Source organism: Apodemus sylvaticus, chromosome 1 (genome assembly GCF_947179515.1).
Source record: "Apodemus sylvaticus chromosome 1, mApoSyl1.1, whole genome shotgun sequence".
Taxonomy (NCBI): Eukaryota; Metazoa; Chordata; class Mammalia; order Rodentia; family Muridae; genus Apodemus; species Apodemus sylvaticus.
Window position 1 is genome coordinate 65555318 of NC_067472.1, and position 27714 is coordinate 65583031.

Below are 27714 nucleotides of genomic sequence, written 5' to 3' on the forward strand. Positions count from 1 at the left end.
GGTTTTCCTAAGTGGGGCAGGGTGGTAACAGTAGAACATAAAAATGCACACATTAACATCTCAGCGAAGGGAATTGCATGATCATTTCCAGAGAACAGAAGAAATAGTTCATAATATGAAATATGTATTCCTGGTAAACCTTGATAAGTTCAGAAAAGATAGGAACTCTTCTGGCCAAGGCTGGTGCCACCCATGTGGTCAGGTCAGGGTAATCAGTTCTTCCAGGCAGGTTGTACTTCTACCATTGACTAGAGTCTACACTCACTGAGGTTTGGAACGGAAATAAGCTTTGTCCCTGGAGGAGACAGTATGAAACACTGTTGGTGGTTTGATCAGTGAAAGAGGAAAAAAAAAAGAAAAGGTCCTCTAAGTTGTCAGAAATAGTAGCAAGATTCTGCAAGATGGTTTGATGTTAAAGTGGATAAAGTTAGTAAGAAACAAAAAGCTGAAAGTAAAACCATAACCAAACCATCAATTTTAGGATGGACTCAGACCCTGATTTCTTTTCTTTTGAGACAGGAGCACTCACTATCTACCTCTGGTTATTCCGGAACTCACTATGTAGATCAGGTTGGCACGTGCCACCATCCCTGACCTGATAAGTTCTTAGGAGTAAACATAATAAAAGATATCCAGGACCTCGACAGTAAGGGTTTTAAACTATTCCTAGATTTCAAGAGAGGTAACAGTGGGCTGAGCAGATGTCACAGACAGTTATGGTGCTTGTCCAGTATACACAGACCCCCCCCACCCCAGCTCTGGAAAAACCAGACATAGTGGTGCATGCTTGTCATCCTGACATCCGGGAGGTGGAGGCAGGAGCCAAGGTCATGTTTGGCTACACATTGAGTTTGAGGCCAACTTGAGATACTGCTTCTAGAAGATAAAAAAAGAAGAGCAGGAGGACGATGATGATGAACCAAATGTCAATAAGCAAAAGATGTCTTGGAGATGAAGAGCATAACATGAATTCTACCCAGACTGATTCATGATGTAGGCCGTTCTAGTCTCCATGCTGATAGAGCTTTGATGGAGCACAGTAACCAGATTTTACACATGCTACAGGGAAGAGGCTGGCAAGTCAGTGCCCCTGCAGGCAAGCTATCCATCAGGTCACAGCACTTGCCAGGAAGTGGGTAGGTTAAGAGAACAGGGTTGGAGCTCAAAGGTGAGTGAGTGACCATGGACCAGAGTGGGATGGACATCTGGAAGCCAATAGCTTTTGCCTGGATCTTAATGGATGGTTGTGGTATGTGCAGGACAACTAGCCAATAAACTGAGCTGGGTAATGGCCATCTGGCCACAGAAAAAGATCAAGTTCTAACTCATACTAGGTGAAATAAAATCAAATGCCACATTAAGCATCAGTGAATATTGAAGTCATTATAGCATCAGCGTGTATTGGAACATCATCGTGTACACTGAAAATGTGCAACTTTGGTTTGTCAACCACAGTTTAGTGATGCTAAGGAACCAACTTCTCTGATGGGCTCCATGTGAAGACTAGAGAGAATGTCACTGAACCTGACACAAGCTGGAATTATCTGAAAAGAGGGGACCCCAATTGACAAAATGCTTCCATAAGATCTGGCTGTTGAGCCGGGCAGTGGTGGCACATGCCTTTAATCCCAGCACTTGGGAGGCAGAGGCAGGTGGATTTCTGAGTTTGAGGCCAGTCTGGTCTACAAAGTGAGTTCCAGGACAGTCAGGGCTACACAGAGAAACACTGTCTTGAAAAAAAACAAAACAAAAACAAACATACAAACAAACAAAAGATCTGGCTGTTGGCAGATTCTTAGTGATTGGTGGGGGAGGGCCCAGGCCATCATGGGAGGTGCCATCCTTGGGAGAGTGTGTCTGGGTTCTATAAGGAACCAGGCTAAGGAAGTCATAAAGAGCAAGCCAATAAGAAGCACCCTCCATGGCCTCTGCTTCTGCTCCTGCCCCCAGATTCATTCCTGTCCTGACTTCCTCCAGTGATGGACTGTGATGTGGAAGTGTAAGTCAAATAAATCCTTGCTTTGGTTATGGTGTTTCATCATAGCAATAGTGACCCTAAACTAAGACACCTGGGCAATGCAGTCAGACCCCATTTCAAACAAAACAAAAACAAAAACAGAGAAACTCTTAATCAGCGGACGCCAGCAGGTATTGGACCCCTTGAAACTGGAGTTAAAGATGGTTTGAGCCACTATGTGGGTGCTGGGAACCAACTTGAGTGTTCTCCAAGAGCAGCAGATGCTTTTAACCACTGAGCCATCTCTCCAGTCCTCAGAGGTGTTTCTTAAGGGTGGTGATCATGCATAGCTTTTGCTGGTTCCTTCCACAAGTCACTGGTGAGGCTGAGATGCCATCTGATTTGACTTTGCAGTAAGTGAACTCAGCACCAACCCTAACAGATATGTCTAAGGCCACTGCTTCCAAACACCCAAATGTCTTCCAGTAGACACCAAGGATGAAGGTGGGGCCCTCAAAGGCAGCCCCTACTGGGGACAGCCTTTACCCCACCCCATTTTGGGGACAGCCTACTATACTGAGACCATAAGACCATGGTAACAAAGGTAACCCCATAGAGGAAGGGGCAAGGCTTGGCGAGTCATCACTCGCTGGTACTTACCTCAAAGGTGTTTCCTGTCAGGTCAAACTCTGGGGGTACAAAGGCACCCTCGGGGTCATCTTGGAGAAGGAAAGAGAAGGCATTCTGATCTTGGCTTTGGCAAAGAATATCCCCACCTACCAGAGCTCAGACCCTGGGAGCCAACTGGGACAGGAGGCAGATTGATCCCCAGGAGCCTCTGCCCTTTGCTCAGACTGAGTCCTCTAAGGAAGGCTGGAAGCATCCGAGGCAATGAATGACACACCATACTTGAGCCATAAGAGTTCCAAAGCGGAAAGGGAAAAGGAGTTTATTTGGATTCTTGAAGAAGTTACCCTGGCCCCCTAACTTGAGAAACCCGACCTTTCCCTGGATGGGACCTAATAGTCACTTAGCCTAACAAGCCAGACAAGTCTAACCTTCAGGTCCTACTTCCTGCAGGCAAGGAGTGCCAGCTTAGTGGAGACAGGGATCCAGGCATCCTCTTATGAGGAAGGTCTGAATAGAGCTCAGAATTATGGCTGGGCACTTCTCTGGCTCTCCGAGGGAGTGTGTGGCAGTCTTCGGATGCTGCACCTTACAGGGGCCACCCAAGCTCAACATCCAGCCTGCCCTTCTCCCTCTGTGCTGCACGGGTACCCCCATCCCCACCGCGTTCCCCGTTCCCTCACCACTGAGCTGCTCCATGAAGCACACGTTTCCACTGGTGTTGAAAGCCAAGGTGTCAGGCGTGATGCACAGAGTCTGGAAGATGGCTGCATGGGCCACACTCCTCATGGACAGGCTGCACTCTAGGCACACAGCCCAGGCCTCCTGCTCACTGAGGCCTCGGTCCCGCAGGGAGAGGATATCAGCCAGAGACACATTTTCCTGCCAAGACAGGCTTGGTGTGAGCCCACAGAGGGCTGCCCCAGGAAAGACCATCCGGAGAATACCGCACCAGCGAAACAGGCACGTCACTCACCATAGGGAAAAGGGCCTTAGGCCAGGCCCTTTTTTACACAGAGTCATCCTGCTGTTCCTTGAATGTCACAACCATGGAGCATTTGGTGAAGCCACCAGTGTGCTGCTCAGAACAGTCCCAGACATTCACACATACTTGTCTCCACATACACATACTCGCACTTAGTAAAAGATGCTCCCATCTAATAACGCATACTGCTCTACACACCTACATTTCACAAGCACAGCCGAACCCGCCCACACATTCTCACACACACTTGGACTCATTCGTATCAGATATCTGAGACTGCGAGGCTCTTGCCTGGCGACTCCCAGGGCCCTGACATCTCCTGCTTTGTGCACTGCCTCCTTACAGGTGTGGGAGGGAGTGTCTTTGAGAATTGGACTGGGGGCTGGCGGCTGGTATGGGCAAAGGATGTGGATACCCCTTGTTGGGATTAGTAGGGTGCTGAAGAAGGCTTCTCCAGGCATGCCTTGTGGCCCCAGGACACAGGCAAATGACAGTCCTTAATGATCTTTGCCTCTAGCTGACATTGTAAGGCATCCCACGAGCACAGATCACAGACGAGAAGACAGAGTGCTTAAACCAACCAAACAAACAACTAAGCAAGCGACAAGCCAAAGGCAGGAATCAAGCAGGCTTCTTGAGTGCTGGACTGAGCCTTTAGGTTCTGTGTAGGTGTTAGATCTTGCACATTCACAGGTCATTTCATTCTTTAAGTCCAAGGTAGGGCTTGGTAAGGTCACTTGCCCAGACCTCCTACTCCTGAGACAGAAGCCCCTGACTTGTTAAGCTGTTTTTCTAACCATAGATCAAGCCTGTGATTTCTTCATAGTACCAAGGACTCCTTAGAAGTCAGGAGAACCCAAGCTCCCAATGATGCCCACTGGCCCTGGCTAAAGAGGCACACACGCATTCACACGTGCCCATGACCCCTTCACATTTCCACACAGGAATGTGCCTGCACAGTGTACAGCATGCCTGTACATACATGTACATATAAACCTACACAGACATGTAAGTGAGGTAGCATGCAACCCTGTAGACCCTGCGGGCTGTGTCATGTAAGAGAAATGAAGTCAGCTCGCTCAAGTCTGAGTCAGTTAGTCCCTCAGCAAGGCCTGCCGGCACCCCACTGCTCCCGCTCATGCTGGCCAGCAGGCCTGCCTGCTCACAGCCATGACAGGATGTGCCGCCAGCAGAAGGCAACCCTGCCAGACATGCTGCTTGGCCATCCTGCAGCCTACATCACTGCCTCCTACTTAGGTATGGTAGGAAGATGCTCCTGACAGTGGGAAGCCCGGGCGGATCTCAGAGCAGCTGAAGACCAGCAGCTCCCAGTGTCAATGTGTGGTAGGGGTAGATAACTTGGAAAAGCAGGAGCCCAGGGTTATGTGTATGATTCTGGGATGAACCTGTGGGCCCTGAGTCATTGCTTCCAGCCATGGCCTTCTCCAAAGACAGGATTAATAGCCCTTCCACACATGACAATCTCAAGTCACAATCAGTTTACATAGCTGCAGCCCCTGCCAGTGGCCCCCCCCCCCCCATGTTGAGTACTGAGGGACCCAGAGGCCTGAATTTTGAGCTCTGGAGCCACCTGCTTTTAGGACCTACAGCTGTTCCAGTTTTGCCAGGCATGAGAAAAGACTGCCTTTTGCCCAAATCTATGCCACTGGAGGGGGTGGTGTGTGTGTGTGTGTGTGTGTGTGTGTGTGTGTGAAAGCTTTGGCTAATGGGCTAGGGACAAGAATAACAGACCAGGAGAGATTCGGCTGTCATTTTCTACCTCCTCCATTCCAGTAGGAGCCCACCCTGTGTATCTTCACTGGCTTCTTTCCCCAAGAGACTGTCTGGAGATAGGGTAGCCCAGTTTATCTGCCATACAGCTCAGTTCCCAGTGAAATATGTTCAGCCTGTCACAGGTCTAACTTTGGCTCCACAAGGTATCAGGTCCAGGAGCCACTCCAGACATGATCCCCTGTGATGCCCGTGAGCAGTAGGTCTCATTCCTATAGATGTGGGTCTGTATGGAGTTCCCACGCCAAGCACACTAAGGCTCTTGCGCAGACCCAGACATTGCGAGCTCCAGGCTTGCAGTCTCCTACGGCTCTTGCCAGCGTGGCCTGATCTTCAGCCAACTCTGTGGCTCCATTTGCCCTATATAGGCTCAGCTCCCTGGTGGGTGTGAAGTTCCTTTACAGTCCAGCCTGCTCCTCAACCATCCTTATCAGGGTGGTACTTCAGGGTGTGGGGTGGGGATTACCTATGTAATTTCCCGGCAGATAGGAAGATCAGCCCTCTGCTTGCAGTGTGCTGGTACAAATTCAGCAAGATCTTGGCTGGGAGGGATGAGACCCTGGGGATTGGGGGCTATGTTCCAGGGAGAGGCACTTCAGCTGATCCCTGAGCTTCAGAGGGCAAGACCTTATCTGGCTACTGCCGAGTGCCCTGCTTCGGGTTTATGGGCACTAGAGAGCTCCCCCTCCCTTAGACAGACTTGGAGATGGGTTCTAGGGACTCTAGGGGTCATCGTGCATACTTCAAGTGCATTTATAACCAATTAACTTTTCAGCTTATCATAACAGGACCTGCCAACATAAAACTCAAGCTGATGCTGGCAGCATTTGTTGGCAGGCTCAGTCCATGAGCAGCCAAATCCCATCAGGGATGCAAGAGCTTGCAAGGTGCTCTGTGGGCTGTGTCTGCCCCCCAAGTGCCCACCCCGCTGGCTCAGGCTTCCTTTCTGATTTCAGGCTGCCTTCTGCTCCGAGTCTGTTTTGAAACATATTATATGGACTTTCAGGGCATGATGGGAAAACCCCTATCTAATGGGAGAATCTCTGCTGTGGCCCCTGTGCATTTCCAGTCCCCAAGGCCTGTCCAGCACCAGGAGATTATGGGAGGCTTTCCATTGGCTTAGGAACACTGAGAACTCTGCTGACACCCGATGGTGCCATCTTCATCGCCACACCAGAGCTACTCTGCATCCCTGAAGTCCAGTTTTATCATCAGCACTGTTGGACCCTCAGCCACAGCCATTTGGCACCTGCCTGCCTTTCCAACAGCTATGACTCTACCTAGATCTAGTCTGACTATTTTGTCCCTGACTGCACTTTCCATCTGAATCCAGGAAAGGCCACCATCTTCAAGAGGTCCACCTTGCATAATTCTTGGGCAGAGTATCTCTACTGTGCATGCAGGGTCTTCTTGCTGTTACGGTCTAAGAGACCAGGGGACACAGCATGGCTTCAGTCTCCACAACCTAGTGAGAAATGCTCATCTATTCATGATGAGTTCTAAGCCTCTAGTGAGTTTTCCCATAGGCACATGGTCTGCTCATGTGGCCTGATTCTCTGGAGAAATCACTGGGAGCAGGTGCCGGTCTCATCATCACAAGCAAATGCCAAGATGTTTTCTAACAGGCATTTTCCACCGCTACCACAGAGGAAGGACCTGCTCACACATATCACATCCAGTCTCATCTCTGGTTGTCATGGTAAGGCCTTCAGCGAACCTGTTTAGCCATCTACCAGTTATCAAGGGATTAGACAGCATGTTCTCAAGCCATTTGGATTTTCTTTGAGCCATGAGGAGGTAGAGATATTCAGGGCCCCCTGGAGGCTCTGTAGGATTTTATTTTTTGGTTGTAGTAGAGAGAATTCTGATGCCCTATATGCCCTGTCTGTATCCTGGATCTGGCCTTATCTCCTCCGTACAAGAGCTGTCATTGTCTGGGGCACACCTACCCCATGGGATTAACCAGGTGGGTGGCAGCCTAACTCTTTGCCACCCTACTCCGGACAGCTTTCAAATGCAGCCAGATGCAAAAGGCTGTGCCAGGCACCAAGTCATGTGACCTTGGTGAACATAATTTTAAAAACCTTCATGGGGACCAAATTGACTGCAGGAAGCCTAAAATCTAATCTCAGCTGTGTTCTTAGACACGGGATTCTGTTGGCTCTGGGCCAGGACCCCAAGGCTCTTCTCTTGTTTTAGAGACTAAGTTTTTGTTGCTGTTTAGTTTTCTTGTGAATCCAAAGCCTCATGCATGCTAGACAAGCATCCTACAGCTGAGCTCTATCACCAGACACCTCCTGTTCAGAGGTATAAAAATAACACTCTTGCTCAGGTGAGAGACTCACCTGAACGTCCCGCTGAATGCCATTATAATGGGGAATTCCGTTTCCCGCAAAGGACTCACCAGTTGGAGGTCAGCTATCTTATGCATCGTGTATGTGAAAACTCTCCAAGCCAGAGCAACTGAGGACATTTCTAATACAGGAGGTCTCCCGGGCATGGTAGACAGATGGTACTCTGGGTACAAGGCTCAGCTTCAAGCTGCAGGCTTAGGTCCTATTGATGTAGTGGTGCCCACTGCCTCAAATGCCAGGCTCAGAGTGAGCCCTCCAGGCTCAGTGGCTGATACAGAAGGGCACAGAGGTTCTCAGATCTGCTTCTCGTGGCGACCAAGAGCTCAGGCTCCCACAGATACCCTAGAACACATCCCGTCCTCCAGCAGTTCTGAAGGCCGTGTGCTGAGGGCATCCTTTCTTTCCCATCAAAGCCAGAGAGATGTCCAAAGGTTTATTTATTCCCTGGACTCTCCTTTCCATAGCCTTAAATTTGCACCAAATCCAGGCCACTTGGGGGTGGGGGTGGGGGCAGCACTAACCCCAGTGCTACTCAGAGGGCCCTGGAGATGGGGCAGGCAGGAGCAATGTTTTTTTTTGTTTTTTTTGTTTTTTTTGTTTTTTTTTTTATTATTCTTTCAGAGCCTATTCTTTTTAGGGAAAAGGAAGGGAAGAGCAGTCAGGGCCTGGTGCCACAGGCTTATGCTTCAGGAGGGTTCTGGCCAACTTTCTGCTGGCCAGGCTAGCTGCAAAGGCTGGTGGGGGGTTCTCTAGCACAGTGTATTTAAGGGACTGAAGAATGGCGGACTCTTCACAGGGACTCCAGAGCCTGGTTTGGAAGGATATCCCCAAAGATCCTGTATTCTTGAGAGAGGTCAAGATACCGCCGCCCGCCCCCCTGCCCCCCCCCCCCGGCTGCTTGCCATGCGTTTTCAAAGCATGGAGTTTGTGCATGACCATCGTTTGCGGGTCTGGGGGCGGGGTCCCTAGCTTCTCCAACCAAGAGGGGCTCTGTGTAGCTTTAGCCACTTCTGTACTAGAAGCTCTCAGGGGACTTGGGGGAGTGACGTTTTTTCCAGAGCAGGGTGCTGGGAAGGGGTCCCATTGGGCATTCCCAAGCTCATCTGCTTCAGCACCTGTCCAGCTGTGGAGCTCAGGTGTGTCCCTATTGTCCCTACCTGCCAGAATCTTCACCATCTCCGTGTCCCCCCCCCCCCCCATTCTGTTCAAGGATTAAAACCAAGAGCCCATTTCTCTAGTAGCCAACTTTGCAAGGGCAGTCCCATTGCTGTCCTCTATAGCATTCCAGCTGTTCTGTGGCAGGTGGGGCTGAGGACAGGATCCCCTAGCAGTTGCTACTATGAAGGGCCAGAATCTATGCAGCAGGAGAGCTGTGTTCCACCCACTCCTTTTCCCCACCCCTCTCAGGAGCAGGTGGGCTTCTGGGACAGGCTCACCTCATCCTCCGGCAGGGTGGGGAGAGGCTCGAAGTCGTAGAAGTCCAGGTCCTTGCCATCTTCCTCGTAGAAGCCCCGGGAGGCTGGGTCTATGGCCTGCATCTTGGCGCTCAGCAGGGCCTGCGTGCAGGTTGGAACTCTGACCCTGGACAGAGCTCCGGTCTGGGATCCCCTCTCCAGGAGGTTTCCTCTGTGTCAGATCCCCTCTCTGGCGGGTCTTTTCCTGGGCAGATCCCCGTCCAAGCTGGCCGCCGCCTCTGAGCCTGCCGGGCTGAGCGGGCTGAGCTGGGCACCGCCAGCTACGCGCGCCCGGCCGCCATGGCAACGCGCCCGCTGCCTGCCGCAGTGTCGCCAAACGGTGGCGCGGGGACGCCTGGGGCGGGGCCGGGGTTGGCTCCCTGAGGGCCGTGGTCACTGGCGGGCCGGGGCCGACTTTGGACTCAGCAGATGTCTTCAACTACGTCAGCCTCCGGGGTGCACCCTGCGCCTGCCTGCGCTGTCCGTGACAGTTCGGGGCGGAGCCACTCCGCGCAGCGGCTGCCCTGGGGGTCTGCACCCACCTAGGCGCAGAAAGGGTACCAGGGCTGATCCCCTCTAGATCACACCGGGTCTCAGGACTTTCGCAGTTTCCGCCCCACCCAGCCCAGGGGCGGTGTTGCAGCAGTCACCTCCAGTGGCAGCCATGGACTGGGGCAGGTATTGGGTTCTTTAGCACCTAGAGTCTTTTCCTTGGCTGGGTCCAGTGACGGGCAGGGAGTCAGGTGTTCATTCAACCCCTAGCACAGCAAAGGACTAGATGGCTCTCCTAAACTTGGCAACGGACAGGCATAGGACCTCTTCCACAGGCTAGTGCTTTTGTTTCTGACAGTCTCTACAACCTTAGCGAGCAGAATTGTGGACCACAGCTCCTGAAGCACACTGCAGGTCAGATTGGCCCCTGTCATTGCTGGCCCTATCTCCAGAGCCTAGCCTGATCAGACATAATAGTAGACACTCTGCTATGTGCTCCTTGAGTGAAGGAGGCTGGGTTTGTAACTGGCCATGCAAAGTACAGGGATACAATGCAGTTAGGAATGCTAATTCTCAACAGTCTGCCCTTAAGGCTTTCAATTACTCCCATTCACGAGCTTGCGGCCAGGGTAGGCAATGGAAGGTGCTGGAAACTTGAGTTGAAGAAAAGACATCTCACAGGTGTGCTGCTCTGGTCTACTCACTCCTCCAACACTGTTTTGAGTCAGAAGGGGGCAGATGTGGCCAGCAGACCCTGTTTGGACTCGTGGGATTTAGCTGCAACCTGTCTCAGGACTCTAGATAGGCGGCTGAGCCCTGTGTCTCAGTCCTCTGCTTTGGGGCCAGGAAGTTTCCTTTGCTCAAGCTTTGATGCTTCTCAGTCAGCCTTTCTTCCAGCACATGCTGCCCTGATCTGTGCTCTCCTAACCTGTCCTCCTCCCAGCCTGTATGCTTTCAGCCTGCCCTCCACCCAGTCTGTGCTCCCCAGCTTGTCCTCCACCCAGCCTGTGCTCCCCAGTATCCTTCACCCAGCTTGTACACTCCCCAGCCTGTACACTCCCACCTTGTGCTCCCCAGCCTGTCCTCCACCCAGCCTGTATTCTCCCAGCCTGTCCTCCATCCAGCCTGTATTCTCCCAGCCTGTCCTCCATCCGGTCTGTGCTCCCCAGCCTGTCCTCCACCCAGCCTGTGCTCCCCAGTGTCCTTCACCCACCTTGAACACTCCCCAGCCTGTACACTCCCACCTTGTGCTCCCCAGCCTGTCCTCCACCCAGCCTGTATTCTCCCAGCCTGTCCTCCATCCAGCCTGTATTCTCCCAGCCTGTCCTCCATCCGGTCTGTGCTCCCCAGCCTGTCCTCTACCCGGTCTGTGCTCCCTAGCTTGTCCTCCACCCAGCCGGTGCACTCTCCAGCCTGTCCTCTACCCGGTCTGTGCTCCCTAGCTTGTCCTCCACCCAGCCGGTACACTCTCCAGCCTGTTCTTCAATCTACTCCCTCCAGCCTATGCTCCCTTAGTCTATGCTCCTCTGGAGTCTGTGGTGCCTTCAGCCTGTGCTCCTCCAGCCATACTCTCATTCCAGTCTGTGCTCCCTACAACATGTGCTCCCAAGTCTGCGCTCCCCTGTAGCCTATGTTGTTCTCAGACTGTTCTCCCTGAGCCTGTGCTCCCCAAATCTGTGCTGCCTAAGCGTATGCTTCCCAGCCTGTGCTCTTTCCACAGGCAGTGCTCCCTGCAGCTTAGTGCTTTCTTCTAGTTCACGCTCTTCCCATCCGTGATCCCTGAGCCTGTGCATCCCACAACTCGGGTACCTCAGCTTGTGCTCTCCCTTTCTTCTGAATCCATGCTCTCTGAGGAACCTTGGTAGATAAGACCACAAAGACAGCGCTCCGGAGCCTGGCGGTGGCTGAGGCGGGACTTTGTCAGGTGGCTCCACAAATGCCCTTGAGCCCTGGGTTTAAGGAAAAGACCAAATATTGACTGGAAGGGGCAGGCAACCCAAAACTTATGGAGTGACCACAGTATACAATTTCTGGCTCTAATGATGCACCATTTTCTTCAGGGAAAAATGTGGATCCAACTTGGGTGAAGTTTGAATATAGAAGTGGACTCAGCTGTAGCTGCAACAGTCAAATCTGCTCACCAGGCCCCTGCCTTCTAGCTTGGGTAACATCATGGCTCCTTCACAGGGCTGGGGCATGAAGGCTGTGAGGAATGGGGAGGGGACATTGGAGGTTCAGACCTACCGGCTCCCTTTAAACTACCGACAACCTAAAAGTTTGGCCCTTCACAGCTAGACATCTCGTTAGTCTCACTGAACATCTGCCCACGTGTGTTCGTTTATAGGGAGCTTCCCTGCAAGGGAACGGTGTGGCATTGGTCCCAGCTCTCCGTGCTTGGCACTCTGTAGATGCTGACTAAGGCAATGTGAGAGGATGAACCTGGGGGGCACAGCAAGCTTAGATCGGGCACTCCACATTATCAGCCGAGGAGCAGCACAGATGCTACCTCGATGTCCGAGGAGCCTCTGGATCCAGGACTAGATCGTGGGAATGGCTTCCCCTCGCTGCACACGTAGTGTGCCCAACATAGGCTTGGCTTTTTCCTCCTAAGGCTTATCCCAGGCAGTCAGAACTCTGGAAAGGTGGTGAGTGGACCAGCGGGTGCCTGGTCCAAGCCATGACTTGACACACTCTGCTTTTCTGACAGCTGATTTCTTCTTCTTCTTTCTCTTTTTTGGCTGGCCTACTCATTCTTTATCCATCCCATCACTCTTTCCTGCTAGACTGTCCTGCTGCACAGAGAACTCTGCCTGCTGCTGTTATTGTCCTGAGCTGGTCTCCCTGCCTGGGAGGTGCCTCCTTCTCCTGTTCTATCCCCTCTACCAGGTACCTGGGACCTTGATCTTTTCTTCAGAGATCTTGCTCCATATTAGTCATATTCAGACATGATCAGGATTTGTCTCCTCTCCATGACCCCATCTCTCCACCGCAGAAAGGCCGCATGTTTGGTTCACGGCCCTGATCAGCACTCAGCGCGGCCAGCTACATTTGTCAGCAGGTGGACTGGGAGTTTCAAAGCTTGGCTCACATTTTTCCGATAGGAATCTTGACAAGCTGCCAAATCACGTGTACATTTTGAAGCCAATGTTTAAGTTTTTAAATAAAAATGCAAAGAATAAATCTCTGGTGTGGGGTAAATATTGATAGTCTGAAACAAGACTGTTAGTCATTCTTACAAGCATATGTAAGAATCTAAATTCCAAAGAAGCCCTCATACCTGCTATCAGTCACTCAAGAGCTCTGCAAGCACAGTCTCCTCCACTTAGAACTCTGCCTGCATCTTTTCCTGAGGCTCATTGCTGGCATCTAGTTTTGTCTATTACCTTTTTTTTTTTAATTTTTTTTATTCGATATAATTTATTTACATTTCAAATGATTTCCCCTTTTCTAGCCCCCCCCACTCCCCGAAAGTCCCGTAAGCCCCCTTCTCTTCCCCTGTCCTCCCTCCCACCCCTTCCCACTTCCCCGTTCTGGTTTTGCCGAATACTGTTTCACTGAGTCTTTCCAGAACCAGGGACCGCTCCTCCTTTCTTCTTGTATCTCATTTGATGTGTGGATTATGTTTTGGGTATTCCAGTTTTCTAGGTTAATAACCACTTATTAGTGAGTGCATACCATGATTCACCTTTTGAGTCTGGGTTACCTCACTTAGTATGATGTTCTCTAGCTCCATCCATTTGCCTAAGAATTTCATGAATTCGTTGTTTCTAATGGCTGAATAGTACTCCATTGTGTAGATATACCACGTTTTTTGCATCCACTCTTCTGTTGAGGGATACCTGGGTTCTTTCCAGCATCTGGCAATTATAAATAGGGCTGCTATGAACATAGTAGAGCATGTATCCTTATTACATGGTGGGGAATCCTCTGGGTATATGCCCAGGAGTGGTATAGCAGGATCTTCTGGAAGTGAGGTGCCCAGTTTTCGGAGGAACCGCCAGACTGATTTCCAGAGTGGTTGTACCAATTTGCAACCCCACCAGCAGTGGAGGAGTGTTCCTCTTTCTCCACACCCTCTCCAACACCTGCTGTCTCCTGAATTTTTAATCTTAGCCATTCTGACTGGTGTAAGATGAAATCTTAGTGTTGTTTTGATTTGCATTTCCCTAATGACTAATGAAGTTGAGCATTTTTTAAGATGCTTCACCGCCATCCGAAGTTCTTCAGGTGAGAATTCTTTGTTTAACTCTGTACCCCATTTTTTAATAGGCTTGTTTGGTTTTCTGGAGTCTAACTTCTTGAGTTCTTTATATATATTGGATATTAGCCCTCTATCTGATGTAGGATTGGTGAAGATCTTTTCCCAACCTTTTTTTTTTTTTTTTTAATGTGGGGCATCCTTGCCCCTTACTGATTTTATTTTCTTCTCTCTCTTTAAAAAACTTTCTACTGATTCTTTGTGAATTTCACATCATGCACCTTGATTGCACTTATATTCCCATCCCTTCAGATCCACCTCCACCCTGGCAACCTCCCCCCGCCCCAGTAAAATTAAAAAGAATCTCATTATGGGAGCTGCAGTGTGTATTAGTGTGCCCCATGACATACCCTTTTGTCCACACATCTTTACTTGCAAATGTCCATTGCAATGAATTATTGGTCTGGTTCCAGGCTCTGGATTCTGCTACACTATCAATACTGGATCTTTACTAGGATTCCTTGCAAATATCCTCTTGTTACCCTGTGTCATGGAGATACTGCAGCTTTGGATCTGCACGACTATTTCCCCAAAATTTGATCTTACTGTCTTGTTTCTAGTACAGTACAAACTAAGATGTTTGTATTGATACCTTATCATAATCTGCTGGCTGCCTCTGCACTCTCATTTTGGTTTCCAGTGAGCATAGACCAGTGAGTATGAGGGGTCTATGGCTTCTGTGCGCAGCCTGTGCCTATGTGGCTGTGATGCGAATGATGACACACACAGGACAGATGATGACACACACAGGACAGTCCAGCTCAGCCTCTCCTCTCGGAAGCAAGCTGAAGGATGACATTCCTAAGAACCTGTTGTGGTCTCACACCAGTCAGCTTTAAGTCTTGGTCCCCGTGAGGACCGTGTCAAGCAAGTACTGGTAGAAAAGCAGGGGCTAGAAGGCCAGGGCGCTGCTGCACCCCCACCCAGACACGCTCAGGTGCACACACCTGTGCTCTGTGTTTCTGCCTCTCTATGTATTTTCCCCCACTATAAGCTGAAGTCATCACACACAGCAGTTTCATTGGCCCATTTTATTTTTCCTTTGTGTATCCTTGGATCTTTCTGTGGATAATGAGGACACGTCGGTGAGGGGCCTTTCTCCTGTTACCTTTTTGACACTCAGTCAGTCACATTCTCAGTGTTGGGATGACTCGTTCATGACAGTCACTGAATTGGATTTAGTGACATGAACATGTCAGTTGAGGGTGCTGGGTGGCCTCTAGATTTGAGGGTGTAGGAACAAAAATTTCAGAGCTATCTTGTTTATTTCTCATTGCACATGTGCGCTTGATTTGGCCAAGCCTACATTCACAAACTGTCAGGTCAGCATATGCATGTGTTAAATGTCATAATTACCCCAAAGAATGTCCGATGGATTGGGCATAATTTATTGGGAATAGCTCTTTGCTATCCGATCTCCCATTTTGACTTTGTTGAATGAAGTGAGTGCTCTGTATCTATTGCACTTTCTCTTAATTTCCATCAGCATTTTTGTGTCAAACAGCAAAGCCCTGTCCCCAGATGGCAGAAATCTCTGTACACAAAATCCACCCTTTCTCCTTACGTTTCGTCAAAGAATGTCTTGGCCATTGGGTTGGGTAGATGGCTCAGCAGTTAAGAGAACCTTTGCAGAGAACCTGGGTTTAGTTCCTAGCATCCACACTGGGCAGCACAATCACCTGGAACTCAAGCTCCAGGCAAATATGCTGCCTTCTTCTGGCCTTTACAGATACTACACGCGAGTGGTACCCTTAAATACAGTACATAAAACAAAAACGAGAAATTCCTTGACCATACTTGTATATTTAGAATTAGCTACATGCTTTAGAAACCAGGGATTTGATTGGATTGGAATGTATCTGATTACCTACAAATTTCTAAAAACATATCCTTGTTGTGCTGTGTGTGTGTGTCGGCCTGTGCAGGCTTGCGTGCTCTGCCAATGTGGAAGTCACAACAACTCTGTGGAGTCAATCCTTTCCTTCCACTTTTATGTGGGTTCCTGGGATCTAACTCTGGCTGCCAGTCTAGTGCAGTGCAGCAGGTGTGACTCACCCCAACCCCCCACACACATTTTTTTCCTGTTTAGACAGGATCTCACTATGCAGCCTTGGCTGTCCTGGAACTCACTATGTAGATCAGGCTGTCCTTGAACTCATAGAGATCCACCTGCCTCTCCCTTTTCAGTGCTGGGATCAAAGCCATGTGATGCCACAACTGCTCTAAATTTTTATTAGTCTCTCGCCTTAGGTACATGCGCGTGACTCTGTTCACATTCTCACTACGTCCTTTTGATTGCATTTTGTTGATTCCTGTGAAGGGATTTGTTAATCTTTGACTATATTTTTATTGCTCATGTCTGATATTTTGTGGCATAATTGCAAATTAAATCCTCGTAAAAACATCTTTAAGTGTGTGCCTTACAAATGCAAGGTCCTGGGTTTGATCCACAGTACTAGAAAAAAAAATCTGTTTTGTGCTGTCCTCTCGAAGCAAATACATTTTTGACTTTGTGGCTACTTAGCAATGTTGCTCAGCTTTCTTTTTTCTTTTCTTTTCTCTTCTTCTCCTCCTCTTCTTCTTCCTCCTCCTCCTCCTTCTTTTTTGAGGCAGCATTTTTCTGTGTAGCCTCAACCATCCTGGAACTTGCTCTGTAGATCAGGCTGGCCTCAAACTCAGGAGATTTGATTGCATTTGCCTCCTCAATGCTGGGACTAAAGGTGTGCCCTACCATGCCTGACTGCTAAGCCTGCTTATTAATTTTGATCTGTAGATTGCCCTGATTTCTTACACAAGCAATTGTATTATCAGAGACTAGGAATTTTTGAGTTCTTCACAAGTAGTCCTCATCATGTCTCTCTCCAGTTCCTGCCGAGACCTCATGTGCAATAATCAAAGACAAGTGGTAATAACAGTCTTTGTTGAGTTCCCAGAGCGAAAGTAGACACAATTTCTATTCTGCCAGAGAGTATGATTTTATTATGGGTTTCTGTAACTCCATTCAGCTGTTTAAGTTTCTGTCCATCACTGATCTGCCATTTTTTAAATGGCTTATTTATTTTTATTTTATGTGTGTGAGTGTTTTGCCCACATGCGTCTCTATGCACCACATTTATGCCTGGAGCTTACAGAGGTCAGAAAAGGTTTCAGATTCAACTGGAGTTAGAGACAGTTATGAGCTGCTATATGGTTTCTGGGAATTGAACCTGAGTCTTCTGAAAGAGCAGCCAGTGCTCTTAATTCCAGAGCTATCTTTCCAGCCCCCACTAATTCATTAAAAAAATTATAAATACTTCTTTTGGGAAAACACCAAATGGTGGATGATGCTGGTGCAGTGGGAGGACCCGGAGGACCTGGGGCCCAGGATTAGGAAGCTGTGGCAGCTTCCGCGGAGGATTCAGTAGTGGTCTTAGGGGCTGTGGTCGTGGTGGAGGCTGTGGCCGAGGTCCAGGCAGCAGGGCTCATGGAAGTTAAGCTGAGGACAAGGAGTGGACCCCCATCACCAAGCTGGGCCGCCTGGTTAAGGACAAGAAGATCAAGTCCTTGGATGCAATCTACCTGTTCTCCCTGAGCATTAAGGAGTCTGAGATCATTGACTTCTTCCTGGGTGCATTCCTAAAGGATGAGGGTCTGAAAATCATGCCAGTGCAGAAGCAGACTCGGGCTGGCCAGAGGACCAGGTTCAAGGCTTTTGTCACTATCGGGGACTGCAGGGGTCACATTGGTCTTGGTGTTGAGTGCTTCAAGGTAGTAGCCACTGACATCTGAGGGGCCATCATTTTGGCCAAGCTCTCCATCGTCCCTGTGCGGAGAGGCTACTGGGGGAACAAGATTGGCAAGTCCCACATTGTTCCATGCAAGGTGACAGGCCGCTGTGTCTCTGTGCTGGTGCGTCTCATCCCTGCCCCCAGAGGCACTGGCATCGTCTCTGCTCCTGTGCCCAAGAAGCTACTGATGATGGCAGGTATAAATGACTTCTACAGCCAGAGGCTGCACTGCCAGCACCTTTGATGCCATCTCTAAGACCTACAGTTAATTACCTAACCCCCAACTTCTGTCACCAAGTCTCCTTATCAGAAATTCACTGATCATCTTGTGAAAACCTACACCAGAGTCTCTGTTCAGAAGACCCAGGCTCCAGCTGTGGCTACTACATAAGGTAGTAAATAAACAAGAAAAATAAAGTGAATTAGTTTGTTTAAAAGAATCATAAATAGACATTGAATTTCATCAAATGTGTGTCTTATACCTATTAAGATGACTATGTTTTCTCCCTTGTCCTGTTAATGTTTAGGGTTATACTGACAAATGGTTACTGTTTAATTTTATATTTCTGGAATAAATTCATATGATTAGGGTATGTTTTCTTTCCCAGTGTTGCTGGGCTTGGTTGAGTAATATTTTGTGTAGGCTTTTGCACTTGTTTTTGCTGGCCTATATTTTATATTTTTATAACGTCCCATCAGATTTAATTAGAAGATTATGCTTACTCATGAGTGGTTGGATGGATTCCTTCTTTTTCTGTTCTTTGGAAAAGTTCTTGTAAACTCATATTGTTTCCATCTTTGATCGTTGGATAGAATTTTTTGATGAAGCCATCTGGACACTTGGACTAAGACACTATTTTTCTTAATGAGAAAGTTTAAAACCATGGAGTCATTTCTTAAATAGTTATAAACTGTCAAACTGTTTTTATATTCCCTTAAGACAATTTTGTTATATTCTTTCCTAGGAATTATTCTGTTTCGTTCCACTGTGTAAGCTTGCTGGTGTCTGGCTATGGGCGGTATGCATTCTCTGTGTCTCTGCCCCTTCTCTTTCATCTGTAGTATCTGTAATGATGGCTCCTGTGACTCCAGGCATCTATAGCTTATGTTTCCTCCTCCTCCTCCTCCTCTTCCTCCTCCTCCTCCTCCTTCTTTATATTTCCTCCTCCTCCTCCTCGTCCTCCTCCTCCTCTCACCCCTCCTCCTCCTGCTTCTTTTGTTTTTTTGAAGACAGGGTTTCTCTGTGTATCCCTGGCTGTCCTGGAACTCACTCTGTAGACCAGGCTGGCCTTGAACTCAGAAATCCGCCTGCCTCTGCCTTCCAAGTGCTGGGATTAAAGGTGTGCGCCACCACCGCCCGTCTTTATGTTTCCTTCTTGATCAGATTTGCCATGCTTATTTTAATTAACTAGTTAATTTATTATTTTTTCCAAGACAGAGTCTTAAGTAGCACTGGCTATCCTGGAACTCATTATGTAGACCAGGTTGACCACAAACTCTCAGAGATCTGCCTGCCTCTTTTTCCTGAATGCTGGGATTAAAGGAGTGTGCCAAAACCAAGTTTTATTAATATTTTAAAACATATTTTTATAACATATTTATATATGTTATATATAAGCATATATATATTTCACATGCTTCTTTATTATTTAATTTCTCCTAATTTTGGTTAATTATTATTTCACAAATTCTTTAAAAATTAAAAAAATGGATTTTAGTTTTATTTCTGTGTATGTGCATGCCTGGTTGTTTGTGAACCATGTGTCCACAGGTGCCCATGGAAGACAAAATTGTGTGTCAGAACCCTTGGACACAAGTATAACTTTATCATGGGTTTTTGTAACTCCATTCAACTGTTAAAGTTCCTGTCTATCACTGATTTGCCTAATGCATTTTTATTAGGCATATTTATTTTTATTTACATGTATGGGTGTTTTGCCTGCATGTATCTCAATGTATCACATGCATGCCTGTAGCTTACAGAGAAAAAGGTTCAGATACTCTAGAATTGGGGTTAGACAGTCATGAGCTGCCATTTGGGTGTTGGGAATTGAGCATGGGTCCTCTGGAAGAATAACCAGTGATCTTAATTTGTGAACCATCTCTCCAGCCCCCACTAATGATTTTTTTCATATTTTTTTATAGTTTTTTTATTTGATATATTTTTTATTTACATTTCAAATGATTTCCCCTTTTCTGGCCCCCCACTCCCTGAAAGTCACATAAACCCCCTTTCCCTCCCTCTGTTCTCCCACCCACTCCTTCCCACTTCTCTGTTCTGGTTTTGCCTTATACTGCTACACTGAGTTTTTCCAGAACCCCCACTAATGATTTTAAAATCATAAATAGACATTGAATTTCATTAAATGGAGTTACAGTTGTAGGCATGGTACCCAGATTGGGATCCAAACCCAGATCCTCTGACTCTAGTCCCTATTTTTATAAATTTTTGATGTGGGTGCATAACTTACACATTTGCAGAATCTTTCCCTCTTCCCTCTTCCTTCCTTCTTCATAGTTGTAAAACTTCATCATGGTAAAACTGCATGTAACACAGGTTTTGTTTTTGTTTTTTGTTTTTTAAAGATTTATTTATTATTATATGTACATACACTGTAGCTGCCTTCAGACACACCAGAAGAGAGGGCATCAGATCTCTTTATGAATGGTTATGTGGCTGCTGGGATTTGAACTTGGGACCTTCAGAAGAGCAATAGGTGCTCTTAACCGCTGAGCCATCTCTCCAGCCCATGTAGTACAGTTTTACTGTGATAAGTTTTGATGCATTACATCGTCATTGTGATTCTTTCAAAGAATGTTTCAAAATTTCCAAACATATGTTTTCTGTTTATTTCAGTGTGGCTTAAATGCAGTGTGTTAGGAGATTATTTGAAGCTGGGCACACTTAGGACCTAAGCACATGGGAGTTGCAGGCAAGGGTATCAGGAGCTCTTAATTCACAAACCATCTCCCCAGCCTCCACTGATCAAGGACAGTGTTGGCTACATGGTGACTTCAGTGACAGGCTGAGACATATAAGACCCTATTTTTAAGAAATGCTCTAAAATTAAAAAATAGCTTACTTTGTTTTTCTGGGTATGTATGGGTCCCCAATTTTATGTGAACCCTGTGTATGCAGGTATATAAGAGAATAAAAGCCAGAGGGAGAGTGAGAATCAGGGAATATGTGAAATTTTCTTTATAGCTCAAAATATGCTCTTCCCATGTAGCATGTGTCAGGTGTTCAGACTGAACTGATCACAGTATATTAGAGTTTCTATATACTGACTTTACTTCTCTCTTCCTCTCCTCTCATCTCCAATCCACCCCTCTCTGCTTTCCCCTCTTCTCTCCTCCCTTCCCTCCCTCTTTCTTTTTAAAAATATTTTTAAAAGTTTTATATGTACCAGCGTTTGTTTGCCTGCATGTATGTCTGTGTACCATTTGTGTGCCTAGTGCCAAGGAAGTCAGAAGGTGTCAGTCAGATCTAGAGCTGGAGTGACAGACAGCTGTGAGCCATCATGTGGGTGCCGGGAACAGAACCCAGGTCCTCTGCAAGAGGAGCCAGTGCTCTTCACCCATGGGCCACCTCTCCAGCCCCATCTTTCTGTCTTATCTTTTGTGAGACAAGATTCATCTATAAAGTCTAGACTTGATCCAAACTGGCAATTTTCTTATTCTCTCAAGTGCTGGGATTGCAAACATACACCACCATGCATGGTCAATCCGTGTGTCTTTTAGTGCCCAAAAGGGAGTACAGACCATTCACGGTGATTGAATCAAATAAGTTCCTACTTTGAGTCTACCATGATACATTTGTTATAAATGTACAGTTTTCAATTGTAATATTTTCCTATTAAAATGATTCTTTATCTCTATGAAATATGTTTTTCATGAATTTGAAGAACCGCTTTTTAGTATTATACTTTATATTATTATTAATTTTAGTGTTATACTTTATATTATTAATTATTATAGTATTAATAGTATACTTTAATATTAATACTACATTTTAATTAATTAATAAAACATCTGTTTTATAGGTAAGCTTTGTCACTTTTTAAAAAGTATTTTTAAATGTGTATGAGTATTTTGTCCATATGTATGTATGTATACAGACTATGTATCTGGTGCCCATGGAGGTCAGAAGAGGGTGTCAGGTCCTCTGGAACTGGAGTTACATAGTTATGAGCTCTCATATGGGTGTTGGGAATTGAGCCTGGGTCCTCTGGAACAGCAGCAAGTGTCTTAACCATTGAACCATTTCTCCAGTATCATTTTATTTTATCTGTAATCCTTCTACACCCTTCTGTTTTCATTCCTTATTAATGGCTGTGGTGGCCTGAATGAAAATGGCCCCTATACGCTCACATATTCGAATGCTTAGTTTTCAGACAGTGGCACCACTTGAGAGGGATGAGTGGGTGTGGCCTTGTTGGAGTAGCTGTGACCTTATTGGAAGGAGTGTGTCACTGGGGTTGGGGGTGGGCTTTGAGGTTCCAAGAGCCCAAGCCAGGCCCAGTGTCTCCGGCCACAGTGCTACCTGTGGATTCATAGGTAGAACTCTCAGCTGCTTCTCCAGCACCAGACCTGTCTGCACACCACCATGCTTCCTGTCATGATGTTAATGGACTAAACCTTTGAAAGTGTAATAAACTCCAATTAAAGTGTTCTTTTATAAGAGTTGACTTGATCATGGTCTCTTGTCACAGCAATCACAGCAATAAAACACTGAGTAAGACAACAGGGTATGTAGATATTGATAAAGGTATAACTAAGGAGGCTGGAGAGATGGCTCAGTGGTAAAGAGCACTGGCTGCTCTTCTAGAAGTCCTGAGTTCAAATCCCCCAACCACCATCTGTAATGATATCTGATGCCCTCTTCTGGTGTGTCTGGAGACAGCTACAGTGTACTTACATATAATAAATAAATAAATAAAAATCTTTAAAAAAGGTATAAGTACAACTATTTCTGGCTTCAGCTGCCACATTTCTCCACTTTAATTAAATACACATTTTAATTATGACTATGTTTACCCTGGCCTACTAATGCTTACTGGTCTTGGTGCTGCCCCTGACCTATCCTGGGCCTCCAGCCCAGTGCTTCCACTGAGCACTGGAGAGGCCAGAACCTACTCTGGAATGCCATGGAACTCAAGATGACATTGTCCTCTGTAGATATCCCCAGATGTCACTGTGGATAGCTCCCGGATCAGGCTTGAAGACAACCAGAAGGGACAATAGGTCCTTGTTCCAGCTGACCAGAGGCACAGAGATGTACCATCTCCTCCTGAGGCCTGTGTCTCAGTTGATTCTTTTTGCCAGAAAGACATACCCTGGCAACTAGCCCATGGTGCCTGCAAGTTGGGGTTAGAGTCATTCTCTGACTCTGTAGCCTTTTGTGTGTGTGTGTGTTTCTCTCTCTCTCTCTCTCTCTCTCTCTCTCTCTCTCTCTCTCTCTCTCTCTCTCTGTGTGTGTGTGTGTGTGTGTGTGTGTCCCTGGCCTTCTGGGGAGAAATTTGTGATTAGGTAGTCATGGGCTCCCTACAGGAGATGTGTACATGTGAAAATTCTGATACACCATCTTTCTTTCCAGGAGAAGCTGGGCTCACTCTAGAGTGGACTGTTTCCTGTATAGTGTCCTTGGGGGAAGCCTGGACTTTTATCAGTACCCACCTCTAACTCCTTTCTTTCCAGAACTGGGGTGAGCACATGGGGTCTAGACAGTCTCCCAGGCTCTCCCAGGAGAGGTGAATAACAGTTAGTATTCAGGTGGTCAGGTTTATGTCAGATCCTAGAAATTTTTGTGGCATTATGACCTTTCTGTCTCTCACCCCATGTGTCTGTGTGTCTGTGGATGTCCCTGCTATGCGGGGCAGGAGATGCTGTATCTGAGGACATTCATGGTGAGCAGCCTGTCAGGAATGAAAGGAATGGGTTCAGTAGACCTAGAAGCTTAGGTGTCGCTGTGAGACCAGGGAACCCTGAGCATGCTGGAGGCCCAGGTCTCAAAAAGTACTCTTGGTCTTGATTCTGTTTCCATGGTGATCATTCTGTCAAGAAATGCCCATCGTCCCAGGTGACTCCCAGTATCTCAGGGAGTCTTTGAAGGTTGATGTCTGGGCCGGAGTGTGGCCCTCTGCTCACTCCCCTCCGTCCCCTGCTTCCTGATGCCGTGGACCAGATAGTTTTTATAGAGATGAGTGACATACGTGATACTGAATGTGAGCAGATTGTGCAGCGTGATAGGTCGGCTGCCTCACCATAAGAAGGGCTATAGCTTCATCCTCAGATTCCCAGTGTTCTTTGCAGCCCAGAGCAGGGCTCTCTTTGCAGCCCCTCCTCCCAGTTTTCCTGGAGGGGTGGGATTCTGTGGGGAGCTGTGAGTGGGGGTGGGGCCGATGTTCTTAGAGGGAGGGGTACGGAGTGCAAGAAGGCTGAATGTAGGATGGTAAGCAACGAAGAGCGCAGAAGACGGGTAAGTTTGGCCACCTGTCTTTGCTGGCTTCACCTGCTCACAAAAGGGCTTCATCTTCTGCATCCCACATCTCTTCCCAGTGTAGGGGAATTATTGAGGGTACCTGTGCTCATTACCACCAAATGGCTCAGCTCCCTAAGCCACCCCTGCCACAGAACATGATTTTTATCAGCCTTGCTGGAGCTGCTTTTGACCTGCTAGGCTTGAGCCTTTTCTAATCCTGGTACCTAGCACGTGCTACACAGGAAGTGCATCCTGGTGACCCTAGGCACATGTCTCACGTTCTCCTCACCTTGAGTGTTCAGAGTAGAATCACTCATTGTGTTAGTTCTAACTGCAGTCTTCCCTCCCAGGCTGCAATAACTGGTACTTGGTACATTTTTAACAGACCATCTGATGCAGACCACTGGCCTTGCCTAATTCAGTCGCCCAAACTGTAATGGTACCATGTTCTTGTTTAGAAGCCTTTCCCTCATCTGCCTCCTGTGCTGGACCAGCTCCCTGAAATAGTCTTTGTCTCAGGTCCACTCTCAAGACACAGACTGTGAAATTCAGTATAAATCAGGAGATGTCCCTCTTGGCGAAATGAAAATTTCTGTTTTTTTTCCCCCTTTCTAGATAGGGTTTTTCTGTGTAGCCCTGGCTGTCTTGTAGACCAGGCTGGCCATGAACTCAGAAATCCACCTACCTCTGCCTCTCAAGTACTCTGGTTTTGTTAATAATTCAGTTGTGTCACTTGATGTTTTTCTGAAAGTTGTCTTGTGAGAGGGAATGTGATATTTTGCTGAAAGCAGGCACTTGAGAGAGTGTGTGATGTTTAGAAAGAATATAAATGGAACCCTACAAACAATGAGAGGGTGCTCTTATACTTGCTGTGCAGTGCTTCTTTGATCTTTGCTGGTCTTTGCTGGTTTTCTCCTAGAGAGAAACTCACCAAAGAACTCGTGGTATTCCAGCTGATTCTGGCCGCCTCCGCAAACTCATGGGGACCTTGTGGTTTCTTTTCTTTTTCTTTTTTTTCTTTTCTTATTTTAGTTTTTCGAGACAAGGTTTCTCTGTGTAGCCCTTGCTGTCCTGGAACTCACGTTGTAGGCTAGGCTGGCCTTGAATTCAGAAATCTGCCTATCTCTGCCTCTCAAGTGCTGGGACTAAAGGCGTGTGCCCCCACTGCCCTGCTGACCATGCTGTTTCTGCTGGTTCGTACTACTGCTGCTAATTCCTGTTTGGTGTTTGCTCTTGACCTGGACTGTTGGTATCCTGACAACAAAGAGTGAAACTGCCCCCAAGCAACTACTTTTTAGCAGGTTCACAGCACTTTTCCAATTACCCTTCTTCTCCCCCTACCTCTGGCCAGTGAATTAGAAGGGAGGTTAAAGTATTTAAGAACCCTAAATAAAGTAGGTTCTGAAAAAAAACTGAGCCTCATCAAGGTGATGCAGATGATGTTGATTCAGAGACCCCGGGGATCAGCATCCCAAGGCCGCGGCTGCACTTGCTGTTTCCCACAATACAAAGGTCACACAGCACTTACCTACCCCATAGTACTTCAGTGCTTTCCTGAACACACTAGTGAAGAGACTCACCCTCCCAGGGTACCTGAAAGGTGAATTCTGTCGGTGATACTCATCCTGCCCTGGCGGGCCATTTCTCCTTGCCCTGTCAGCAGCCTCCCTGAACACTTCCGCACAACAGTTCACTAGAATGCCTCTCTTTCTGGGAGTCTTGGTACATGGGGATATGTTCCTGAGACAGGGCCAGGAGTCCTCTCTGAACCAAGACACAGGCGTGAGGACTCCTCCGGCTCTCCCTGGTGAGTCAGCTCTTTCCACCTCCCTCTCCAGGCAAGTGGATTTGGTCCCAGGGCAGGCCAAGGACATTGGCTGTCAGGGAAGGGCCTGCCTTCTGCATGTCTTGCTGTGGTATCCTTGCTGTGGTATGCCTAGAAGTCTGTGTGTCAGAGGCTTGCTTCCCAAGGCAGCGCTCTTGGGGAGGGGGTGTGCTCTGCACCTCTAGGAAGAGTCTTTGTGGGATGAGAAGCCTTTAAGTCGTTGGACAGGCTTTTAAGAGGGATCGTGTGTGTCTGGTCCTTCCTGGTGTGATCTACACTGCTTGTTCTTCCCTATGTTTCCCGACCTGTCTTTTGTCATTGTCTGGTACCCCCACCATGGACCCAAAGCCATGGTCTCCTGGTCCTGGACTAGATCATCCAAACTGTAGGCCAAATCAAGCCTTTTCTCTGAATCAGTTGTCTTACAAGTCACTGTCTTGTTGGAACAGCCGTGGGAAGTGATGTACAGGCCCAACTGCTGGGTTCCCCTCGAAGGGGCCATAGCTGGCTATGGCTGCAGCTTGGGTTATGGAGACAGGAATGTGGTATCAAAATTGCATTGATATTTATGCAGAATCAAAATCATACAGTGTGGGATTAAAAGGAACTTAACTTCACTTCTCAAAGCACCCATATGAGTAGTAGGTGAGGAGTCAACCAGGGGCCCATCATCCCAGATGATCCCCTGGGACATCCAATGCCTGTCAGTGCCTTGATGAATGGAAAGAATGCGGCAGGCCTGGACAGTAGTCCCAGAGTAGTGGGAATTGCCTAATTGGGTGCTAGCTCTATTTAAACTTCCTGTGTGGGATCACAGATGCCAATCTGAAGAGGCATGTGATGAAGCCTGGTTCTCTGGCTGATCCTCTGGTAGCCTGACTGACTCATTGTGACTGACCCTTTACTAGGGGTAACCCCAGGGACTTCTCTCTCCTGCCTGAACCCCAGGACCTTCCTGCTCTACCTATCCTTTTGGTTAACCAAAGCACCCAGCTGACACTCATTTGTTCCAGAGACCGATTTACTCACTTGGTTTCTCTATCTTCTATCCCAGGAGCCCCACTGGGCCCACTCTGCCTAAGCCACATGTCCAGTGTTTCTCCTGTTTCTTTTGTCTCTAGAATCTGTTGCAGATGCAGAGCTTGGCTCCATTGTGGTCATAGGACTTCAAACACTTTGCTTTACAGGTTTCACTCTTTGGTCCCAGTTGTAATAGCAAGAGGTAACATTTTAGAGGATGGTAAATCATAGAATGAAGGTGTTTCCCTGGCTACTGGCCTCAAAAGCACATTCTAACAACACCATGAAATGTGACAGGGGCTGCCCTGAGGGTTGTGGTTCTTGCAGAGGGATCTGCTGGTCTCAGAGCCTACTATAGGCTGAGGCTTGCAGCATCTACCCAGAAACACTGAGAGTCAGCAGATAGGTGGTAGGACTTGGCACAGCCACCCTTAGGGACACCTTTGCCAGGAACTACTAAGAAATACATAGGGCTCCCAGCTCCTGCAGAAGGAGCCACCCACAGGTCTCCAGCCAAGGCTGTGCCTTAATGCACAGCCCTGACAGCCTCATTGCACCCTCTAAGCTGACTTTCCTTTGAAGAGGAGGCCCAGAGTCTTCCTTGTCTTCCCAGGTTTCAGTCTTGCCTGCCTGTTTCAAGCAGATTGGATGTAGATCTCATCTCAGCTTCTTTCTGGTAGCTCCAGGGGCCTCTCAGCTGCTC

The 27714-nt window shown here is 47.7% G+C and overlaps 1 protein-coding gene and 1 pseudogene across 1 annotated transcript in view; one reads left to right on the plus strand and one right to left on the minus strand.

Moving 5' to 3' along the window:
• Positions 1–9252, minus strand: part of Kndc1 (kinase non-catalytic C-lobe domain containing 1) — a 47353-nt gene extending 38101 nt beyond the window's left edge. The window contains exons 1-3 of the mRNA XM_052174207.1: positions 9151–9252; positions 3268–3466; positions 2618–2676 (exon numbers count right to left, since the gene is read on the minus strand). Of these exons, the coding sequence (XP_052030167.1) occupies positions 2618–2676; positions 3268–3466; positions 9151–9252 (360 nt within the window). The remainder of the gene's footprint in view (positions 1–2617; positions 2677–3267; positions 3467–9150) is intronic.
• A 7979-nt stretch (positions 9253–17231) lies between these two features.
• LOC127678887 (40S ribosomal protein S2-like) lies at positions 17232–18076 on the plus strand (annotated as a pseudogene).
• Positions 18077–27714: the final 9638 nt, after the last annotated feature.